The sequence below is a fragment of the Octopus bimaculoides genome, chromosome 7 (genome assembly GCF_001194135.2).
Source record: "Octopus bimaculoides isolate UCB-OBI-ISO-001 chromosome 7, ASM119413v2, whole genome shotgun sequence".
Classification (NCBI taxonomy): domain Eukaryota; kingdom Metazoa; phylum Mollusca; class Cephalopoda; order Octopoda; family Octopodidae; genus Octopus; species Octopus bimaculoides.
In genome coordinates, this window is record NC_068987.1 from 72,495,831 (window position 1) to 72,507,186 (window position 11,356).

The 11,356-nt window shown below is 34.9% G+C and overlaps 1 protein-coding gene across 1 annotated transcript in view; it reads left to right on the forward strand.

The window, feature by feature from the left end:
* Positions 1-11,356, forward strand: part of LOC106876492 (dolichyl pyrophosphate Man9GlcNAc2 alpha-1,3-glucosyltransferase) — a 33,524-nt gene that overhangs the window by 11,273 nt on the left and 10,895 nt on the right. The window contains exons 2-6 of the mRNA XM_014925055.2: positions 2,764-2,848; positions 4,690-4,779; positions 5,779-5,867; positions 8,135-8,217; positions 9,513-9,577. Coding sequence (XP_014780541.1) covers positions 2,764-2,848; positions 4,690-4,779; positions 5,779-5,867; positions 8,135-8,217; positions 9,513-9,577 — 412 coding nt within the window. The remainder of the gene's footprint in view (positions 1-2,763; positions 2,849-4,689; positions 4,780-5,778; positions 5,868-8,134; positions 8,218-9,512; positions 9,578-11,356) is intronic.

The following is an 11,356-nucleotide window of genomic DNA, read 5'->3' on the forward strand; positions in this document are numbered from 1 at the left end:
CCACGCATGCGTGGGTTTTCAACATCGAAGCGTTCCCGCTATTAGACTGTCTCTTTACCAAGCCAGACAGCGACCAAGCAAGACGTCTAAGCAGGCTCTCCCATTTGAGTGTGGTTGAACCAAGTTGTCTCTACAATGACACCAGCTCGAGGAACCGTATATCTACATTTCAGGCTACTCTAAAACCGGACGATTGGTAGCTGTTTTATTTTCCACCGTACAATAAATATTTGTTGTTGTTGATCAGTTTGGAGTTTCTGCGTTCAGTTCTCTTCCAATTTAATATAGGAAAGTTAGGTGTATATCTAAAGATATATAACCCACTCTCCTAAAATATCATGTTCAAAAATAAGAAAATGAAATTAAAGAATATATTACACACTGTAAAGGGGTTGGTGTTAGGAAGGGCATCCAGCCAAAGAAACCATGCCAAACTTGATGCAGTCATCTGACTTGCCAACTCCTGTCAACCATCCAACCCATGCCAGCATGAAAAACAGGCATTAAATGATGATGATGATTGATCATGATTTAATGCCAATCATAGATGCTATATGAAATTAAATGTATTGGCCTGACATACTGTTCACAGAGGTGCTTATTTTGTTCTATTAATTTGTAATTTATTGCTGAAAAAAATAAATATATATCAGTGTGTAAGTCAATAAGTATTAACTGTAATATTACTTAATACTTATCACTCATAACTATCCTAGTAGTTGCTAGTGACCTTCTAAGTAGATTTTTGTGAATTTGGCTTTAAAATTTGCACCTGATTATGACCTAAGGCTGAAATGGTCATTATACAAATTTTAAAATGATATATATAATCATTTAATGTCTGTTTACCATGCTTAGATGGTTTAACAGGATCCACTGAGCTGCAATGCAGTCGCATTGTCAGCTTTGGCATGGTTTCTATGGCTAGGTGTCCATTTTAATACCAATAACTTTACAGTGTATACAGTGTTTTTTGTTTTTTTCTTTTGGTGACACCAGCACTAATAATGTTGCCAAATAGCTTGCAAGACAAAGTAAAAAAAGTAAAATGAAAAGATGTGGACAACCCTCACCCCTTCTGAAAGTTTTTGGTATTGATTCGCTTTTGAAAATTTTTCAAGACTTATGTTTTAAAGATCTGAGATAATGATTCTTAAAAAAAATGTGTAACATAAATCTGAAAACATATTTTTCAAAAAATAATGTTAAATCTGAAAAATTCTTGGAAGAGAGGTGGGACAGTCCTCCTCCCTGATCCAAAGTTTTTCTTTTGTTTTAAGCACCTAGAATACTTAAAGCATACACAGTTGAAGAAATTGCAATTTTTGGTATTCTAGATAATTTCCAACTCTATTATTTAGGAATGCCTCTGTGTGTGAGAGTGTATACACATGTATGTATATATATATATATTTTTATATATATATATATATATATATATATGTAAGTATGTATATATAAGCTTTTACACAATTTCAATTCATGAAATTTCAAAATTCCAATCCCAAGACATTGTATAGTAAGGTCAAACCAACCTAGAACCATGTAATTTCCAAATGAACTTTATGGTCACAGTGATAGATTTGACACTCTACAACAATAAGCCAACAAAGATACCTCTACGTAGTCACTCAATCTTCTAGAAATAGCATCCCAAATCTCCCTCAGATTTCACCCTAACATCTTCAGTAAAATGTATATGGCCCTGGATTCCCGGTAGATAAGAAAACGACATGATGATCACAGCTAGAACGCCTTTGGTCATAGATCTAACTGATCAGGGTTGACCTAATGCTAAATAGCAACCAAATGCCCTCGAATCATACCTTACTGTCATAAAGTAAATAGAAAGGACACTTTGGACAATATAGTCAAAGTTTACAAAAATATGAGCGGTCAAAGGTGGATCATTTTTCTGCTTAATCAGGGCTAATGATAACAGTAACAATACTTTATCCACTGGTCCTTACTTAACTTCATCATCTTCATCATTTTTTTATGTCCAGCTGCAAGAACTCAGATTATTTATCCTTTTAGTTATGTTGATGCCAATTTTTTGTCATTCCTGTGTAAAGAACTTGAAGTTTAAGATTGTTTCCTTCATATCTGTTGTGATTGTGTGTTATAATAACAAATTAACAAATTACCTGAGAAATTTTATAATACCTTTGTGGTCAGATGCTATGACATGGCTGTGTTAAATTTGTCTGAAATCTGTAACTCTTTCATTAGCACCTTAGCATTCAGATTACCCTGTCAAATGTAATGCTTATTTATTCACATTGTTTTGAATTAATCAAGCAGTATCTCATAGTTTCAAGATTTCAATGATGTGATTGTTTTTTTTTTTTTTTAGAATGACATTGTTGGGTAGGTGTAAGAGACCATATCTGGCCATTTCAAACTTAAAACAGGTGGAATATTTTCGGCTGGATATGGCCAGTTTACATGCAAAGGGGTTAAGATGTCAATAGTTCTATGTTGAAATGGTGAAGCCACATTTACATCCTCTGTAAACATTATGTCCTGTATTTCTGAATTTTAGTGGAATAAAAAACCAAAAACTAAAAAAACTTCTTATTTGAGAAACCATACAACATAGTCTGGTAAACAATAAACATAAAACAGTAAATGAACAATTGTAAATGAAGTAATTTACATTGTTGAGCTTTTAAAATTTTCAGTATTAGATATATATATAAAAAGGTGAAAGCACCATTTTTCCAAAATTAACAGAAATACATTTTCTCCCTTTTATTCTAGGTGCTGGCAAACCACCAATGTTTGGTGACTTTGAAGCTCAGAGACATTGGATGGAAATCACCTATAATCTTCCAGTTAAAAAATGGTAAGTAAATAGAAGAAATATTTCACTTACTCTAATTGTTATCACCATTATTCCCATCATTTTCTTATTAATGTGGGTTGTATTGGTTTATTTAGCTAAATTTGTTGTCAAAAGCTCCAGAGTGTAAAGAGCTATCACATTGGAGACCCAAATTTAGAAGAAAGAAAAATTTATATAAACAAATAACATCAACACTACCAATAATAATGATAAATTTCTTTCTATCTCATTTTGCTTTTCTGTTTTTCATTTCGAATGTTACTATATTTACATCTTATGTGTGTGCGCGCACACACACACACATGGCTGGTGTTAAGTAGGGCACCCAGCCATAGAAACCATACCAATGTCGACATTGAAGCTCAATACAGCCCTGCAGCTCATCAGAACCTGTCAAAGCAGCCAACTAATACCAACATGGAAAACTAATGTTGAATACTAACCATGATGACATATATGACATTGATATGGGTGGGTAGTTAAAAAGTTTGCTTTGCAACCTTGTGGGTTGGGGTCCAGTTCCACTGCATCACACTTTGGGCAAGTATCTTCTACTACAGCTCCAGGGCAACCAAATCCTTGAGTGGATCCAGTGGACAGAAACAGAAAGAAGCTTATCATATATGTGTATGTCTCTTCTTGACATTGTGTGCTAGTTGGAAATGAATGTCACCATTTTACATGCAACATTGTTCATTTGCAATCTTCTGTGAATACATGTCTGACTATCATTGATGTGTTCTTGTTTAAACAACTAAGGGAAATATTACCTCACTTGGAAATGGGTGAAAGCTGGAGACAGGATGAGAAGCTAGCAGTAAAAAATCTACCTTCATAAATTTCATTTGATCCATGCAGGCATGGAAAAGTGGAGACTATATAGATGCTACCTTGGCATGTGCTCTACAAGGGAGATTACTTTAGGTTACTTTTTAGTTTATTTTTCAATTTCTAAAATCTGTAAGATGCTGGCTAAAGATTTTTACAATGTAATCACTGACAAGATGAAAGCAGTTGCATTTTTAGAAAAAACCAGCACTAAATTCACATAATTTCTTAAGAGAAAGAAAGGTGTCACTTTGGCATGTGATCTACAGTTTCAAGGGAGATTACTTTAGGTTACTTTCTTGTCTACTTTGTGTTAGTGCTGTATTCTATGTGATCTACGTGAGCAAATTTACTTTGGTAGATGATCTATGTACTTATTTTAATTGTTGTATGGTTTTCTTATTAGAATAGTAAGAATTTTGAAAAAATACATTTACAATGCTAAATATATACAAAATAATTTAAAAAGTAACCTAAAGTAATCTCCCTTGTAGATCACACACCAAAGTAGCACCAACTATATGTGTGTGTGTGTGTGTAGATTTACAATAAGTATCACATCAATGTTATAATACTTAATTCATTAACATTTTTAGCACATTAAATTAATTAGCCTTGTTTTTGATATTTTCAGTGTCATTAATCATAATACTTTTATCATAACACATACATTACTCATTTACTTTCATCAAAAAAATTGGAAGTTATGATAAAAGTATTATTATGAATAATGAGGCTAACTAATTTAATGTGCTAATAATTTTAACGAATTAAGTATTATAACATTGATGTGATACTTACTGTATGCCTACTTTTGCATCCTCTGTATGTATGTATATATATATATATATATATATATATATATATATATATATTTGCCAAAACTACGATATAGAGCGACCAGCTTACATATAATATATTAAATTATGAATATCAATATAATCGACTAACCCTCTCGCTCAATAAAAATTCTGAATAAAATGCGATTATATATTGATGTTATTTATTTGTAGGTACCATAACTCCACTGATAATGATCTCATGTATTGGGGCCTTGATTATCCCCCCTTAACAGCTTACCACAGCTGGATTATGGGGGCAATGTAAGTTGATATTTTTTTTTTTTTCTTTCTGACTTCTTTTGTGTCTTATTGTCTTACCGTCCGAAATATTTTTTCATATGACTAGTTTTTTTTCTCTTATTTTTTAAACCTCATTCGTAAGAATCATACAATTTTTGTTTTGAATTCTCAGTTTTCACTCTTTTCTGAAGTTTTAATGTTAGAAAACTTGTTTAATGTATTGTTACTATACATGGACAAACCAGCTTGAATGAGGCCTTATATGGTCATTCTACCTCCTGCAAATAACGGGTCAATCTTCCTCAAACTACACCATACCATTTCAAAAAGCAGAAGGACGCTGTGGATAATGTAGTTCTAGATATTCTGGATGACTGCAGTTGAAATAAGCTTTAGTCATAAGCTGTGTTGTTTAAGATTGATGTAGAGCTAAACAATTATGATTGGATCCTGTAATGAAGTATTGATATCACCCACTACATTCTTGGAGCAGTTGGTATTAAGAAGGGCATCCAGTTGTAAAAACTTTGCAGGATCAGATTGGAGACTGTTGCAGCCTTCTGGCTTGCTAGCCCTCAGTCAAACCGTCCAACCCATGTCAGCATGGAAAGCAGACGTTAAACAATCATGCTGATGATGATGATATATCCAGTAATATTACACAACATAGGATACCACAATTTGTGCCATATCATACTATACTAAACCTGTATTTTCAAACTGTGAAATCTTGGTCACATTCACAAATATATTGGGAGTAGTTCCTTGCAAGGTACAATGGAATTCTAATAGGAGATCTTTTAGATTTTTTTCTTGTTTAGTATCTTAACTTCTATTTCTTTTATGTCTTCAAAAAGCATCATCAAAACATGTGAAGGCACTGGAGATAAAAGTAAACTTAGATTGATGCCATTTCAATTGATTATTATTGAATTAACTGATATGTCCTACTTGTATAATTAACATACCAAAATTGCATACATGTGCGTGTGGATTTACATCTTCCAATTTTCGTTGTAGTTCACATTACATTAACCCTGACTGGGTTGCTCTCCATTCTTCTCGAGGTCTTGAAAATCCACTTCACAAGTTATTTATGCGATATTCAGGTAATTCTGATTTGACATTTTATAAATTTAATGACTGTGTGTGTGTGTGTGTATTACTTTTGAAACTGAAAACACTTTAGTAGTTACTCTAGCACTCTAATTTTGTGTATAACACTGGTAAAACTGTTTGAGAAGTAATATACATGAAACTCAAATACTTGAGTAATTATGTAAGTATGTTCAGCACTTTAAAAAAATACATTTTTGTGCTTTAAGATGAAATGGTGGGAATGCTACATCAAAAGGATCAAAGGTCCTTCCTAAGCCATAGGCTTATAAAGATGGTTTCTTGGATTCCGTAACCTCTCTTTCTGCCCCACTGGATGGGACACCAGTCTGTTGCAGAATTACTCACTTCTATCAGCTGAGTGGACTTGAGCAATGTGAAATGAAGTGTTTCCGTCAAGAACACAATGTAACGTCCAGCCCAGGAATTGAAACCGCAATCTTACAATTATGGGTGCAAACCTCTAACCACTTAGCCATGCTCCTCCACACTTAGCCATGCCCTTCCACACACACAGACACAGATATATATACATTCAATGGAGATCAATAAAAAAAATACGAAACAGAAATAAACTTTAGGCTTAGTGTGGTTAACTAAAATCCTTGAAAGAGATGCCCCAGTATGGCCACAGTTCAATAGCTGATACTAGTCATCAAATATGAGATTTTATTACTCTCTCTGCTCAGGTTACTATGTACCTTCTCTACAACAACACACTTGTTTCTGTCTCTCTGTTTCACTATAACTTTTCATCATCTGATACAAGATCACCTCCTCCAATGCCCTCTCCCCTCTCAAAGGATCTTTGTTTTGCAAGTTACTTGGTGACCCTGTCAGTGCTGGTGCCACTTAAAAAGCATCATGTCCGCATTGTAAAGTGGTTAGCATTTGGAAGGGCATCTGGCTGTAAAAACTATGTCAAAACTGACCTCACATGTGCTTGTACCACGTAAAAAGCACTCAGTCCACTCTGCTAGGTGGTTGCTGTAACAAAGGGCATCCATCCATAAAAATCCTGGCCAGCTCCTGTCAAACCATCCAACCCATGTCGGCATGGAAACCAGACATTAAATGATGATGATGATGATATTACATTGTTTTCACTTCTCATATAAATACACGTTGATTACACTGTGATGTAAACTCTGACAAGTCTCTTGACTGTTTTACATACATTGCTAATGAATGGTCAAACAAATATTTGGTTCAGTACTTGTGTAAGAAATCTTTGCTGCTGTTGTTGTTGGTGTTCATGTAGTTCTAAGACAGCAACCTAACAGAATCATTAGCATACTGGGCAAAATGCTTAGCAGCATTTCATCCAATTTTACATTCTGAGTTCAAATGCCACTAAGGTCAGCTTTGCCTTTTACTGTTTCAGGGTCACTAAAATACTAGTTGAGTAGTGGGGTTGATTTAATTCACTTAGTCCTTCTCTCCAAACTGCTGGCCTTGTGCCAAAATTTGAAATTATTATTATTAATTGTACCAGTGGAACATTAAAAGCACATCCAAGCATGATCGTTGCCAGGACTACGGATTGGCTCCTGTGCCTGTTGCACGTAAAATGACCATTCGAGCATGATCGTTGCCAGCGTCGCCTTACCGGCACATGTGCTGGTGACACGTGAAAATCATTTGAGCATGGTTGTTGCCAGAACAGCCTGACTGGCCCTCGTGCCAGTGGCGCATAAAAGCACCCACTACACTCTCAGAGTGGTTGGCGTTAGGAAGGGCATCCAGCTGTAGAAACTTTGCCAGATCAGGTTGAGCCTGGTGCAGCCTCTGGCTTACCAGTCCTCAGTCAAACCGTCCAACCCATGCCAACATGGAAAGTGGACGTTAAATGACGATGATGATGATTTGTTGAGGTGGTGAGCTGGTAGAACTGTTAGCATGCTGGGAAAAATGTGTAGCTGCATTTCATCTGTTTTTATATTCTGAGTTCAAATTCCACCAAGGTCAACTTTGCCTTTCATCTTTTTATGGTTGGTTTAATAAATACCAGTCAAGTACTGGGTCAATGTAATTCAAAATTGTGGGCCTTGTGCCAAAATTTGAAACTATTATCATTATTTGTTGTATTTCATCCTTTGATCTTAGCCAAGAAAAGAAATCATTATTATTATTATTAGATAATGCGAAGAGCGCGGTACGATTGCAATATTTTATTGGTTGAATGATACTTCGACAGCTAGCCTGTCTTTCTCGAGTTCAAAATGAAAAGTGATATTATTATTATTTTCTTTCTTCCCAGTTATCTTCTCAGATCTTCTACTTTACATCCCTGCTGTTTGTCTGTTTATGTACCACAGTTATAGAAAGGACAGCAAAAAATGTGTAAGTACTTGTGTTTTAGTATTTTAAATTTTACCTTCTTCAACTTTTGTAAACATGACCTAAATCATCATTATTTTGTATCCACTTTTCTACACAAATATTAACGATGATAATAATAATGGTTACTACTGTATAGTCTTTAAACTTTTATTCTTATTCTACCTTAACTTTTATTCTTATTCAGCTGTTTAAATAAATAGGAGTTAAAATATATTACCAAACAATTCTTCAGATATTTTATGCACCTGTTTGATCTTTCGTGGTTTTGCTTTTTTTAAAACTTTTCCCATGGCATTAGGAATTAAAATGATCAATGAGATAAGCCATTCAGATGTTGGCTCATAGGTCATTGGCAAGAAATATAAATCTCTTTGCCTTTGTCTGTGTGACTAACAGCAGATTTCACTCAAGTTAGTTACTTGAGGAGTTAATATTTATGCAATAACATCAACAATATAAAATTTGTATATAAATTTAGAAATCAATATAAAACAGTGTAAAAGGCTCAGTAGTTACTAGAACACCATTTGTCTATTTTTGGTTATCCCAGGTCTACCTTGATGAAGCAGGACTTCAATTAAGACATTCTTCATATGTGTATCCTAGTCCCATCTTTTATCTATAGTGTATGAAATTTTAATTCAAGTTCCATAGTTAATTTCTTTAAAATTGGATCTACTTCAACTCCACTATCTTTTCATGTATAAAAATAATAGTTATATCAGGTGAAATTTTCATCCATCATCTCTGTCTACTATTCATTAGAGAGTTGAGGTGGTAGCATCCTCAAGCACCTCCTCCAAAAGGTCCTATCAGAAGCAATCATCATTACACTTTCTGGTTGGATTCACAAGTATGACCAACTGAGACTGGATATTATCCAAACATCTCATTCCTGGTCTACTTCTAGGTTGTCTCAGCTTGAAGAATTCATCTTGTGATTCTTTCCTGCAACATTCTAATCATATATCCATAGTACTAGAACTGTGACCTCTCAATGCAGAGGAATAGTGGCTTGACCTGGAGAAACTCACTGATCTCCAAGCTATGCACTCTGTTAAGTAACGTCACTCTAGAGAGCCTTCAGAGGAGTTCCATTTTGATTGCTAGTATTCACAATCATTCTTTTCTGTCATTACCCAATATTTATCACCATCAGTGAAGATAGGCACAGAAACTGAACTAAGGATAACAAAGTTTGAATAAAAATGATTGCTTTCAGCTTAGATTGATATATGTTTTTCAAATATTTTTCTCTCAGAATAAACATTTTTCTTTCTTATTTTGATTTAAAGCTACTGTCTACAGCCTGTGCCTTGATTTACCCTGGACTAATTCTGATTGACCATGGACATTTCCAGTATCCTTTTGATGTTTAGCACATAACAGTACTGTTTTTACTATAATTACACTGGAAGATTTAACCAAGAGTGCCTTCTGCATAAAGAACATATAGTTATATACAGGCTAACTTACTGAATGTAGTGAGGTGAAAATAATTTCTAGCTGAAATTATTCCCATAATTCATAATTAATAATGACACCCCAAGTATCTCTGTCAAACCCATGCTGACATGGAAAATGGATGTTAGTGATGATGAGTGAAAATTCATCTCAAAAGGATAGGGGAGGGAACTTTGAAATTTTAATTGCCCAAAAGTTAAATGGAGAAAGAAGTTAATCTGATCTTTTGGTAGCTATGGTGACAACTCTGGACAGGTTTCAGTATCATCAGATCTCCTCAGCAGAACATAAGACAGATTCTTCCACCTCAGCTGCATATTCTCATTTAATTTTAATCATTTTACAATAGGTTACATTAGGAATCAATGATTTATTTTTGTTATGATCCACTTTTGATTACATGTGCCCAGGGTTCACATATATATCATATCACATTGATTCATTTATTTAATGTTCATTTTTCTTTGCTAGCATAGGTTGGAAGAGATTTGTTAATGGCGTATTATTTTTACAGCTGGATACTCTTCTTTCACTATCCTTTGTTCTTTTAGTAAGGAATTTTTGTACCATTTGTCTTTCCCAGATGACAAGACTCATCATTAATCTCTGTATAAATCCTAAAGTGTTTCATAATATAGTTATAACAGATTTTCTGGAAGTATTCATTCTAAAGTCTTTGCAGATTACTGATTTTTCTGAACTAGGCATGGTTACACTTTAAATTAAACAAATATTAAATTTACTTAAATAATTAGATGAAATTCAAGTACTTGTGCATTATTATAAATGATACAAGAACAATATACACTCAGGGCACACAGGAATTAGACTTTCTCAAATGGTCAGGAGGCTTGCTTGAGGTTGTCAAGTTTCTGCTACCTAGATGACCAAATTAGCAATGGTGGAGGATGTTCTAAAAGCATTGTTGCTAGAATAAGAATAGTTCAACGACTTATTAACCTCTGTTGGCAATAAAAGGACTTTCTCTGAGTGAAAGACAGATTGTATGATGCTTGTGTACGAATGGCTATACTCCATGGTAGTGAGGCATGGGTTCTGAATGCAGAAGACATGCATAGACTTGAGAGGAATGAAGCTAGTATGCTCTGCTGGATGTGCAACATCACTGTGCATGTACGACAAAGTGCAAATGTACTGAGAGAAAAGTTAGGCATAAGAGGAATCAGATGCAGCATGCAAGATAGAAAACTACGTTGGTTTGGACAGGTGATGCATATGAATGTAGACAGCTGTATAAAAAAGTGCCAATCACTGAAAGTGGATGCTACCTGTGGAAGTGGGTGACTCAGGAAGACATTGGATGAAGTAGTGAGGACTGATCTCCGGATGTTGGGCCTCATGGAGGAAATGGCAATGAACTGAGATGTCTGGTGATATGTGGTTCTTGAGAAGACCCACCCACCTCAGTGAAACAGTTCTGGGAGTGTTGTGTGTTCCACCTATATGTAACATCATCATCATCATCATCGTTTAACGTCCGCTTTCCATGCTAGCATGGGTTGGACGATTTGACTGAGGACTGGTGAAACCGGATGGCAACAGCAGGCTCCAGTCTAATTTGGCAGAGTTTCTACAGCTGGATGCCCTTCCTAACACCAACCACTCAGAGAGTGTAGTGGGTGCTTTTACGTGTCACCCGCACGAAAACGGCCAC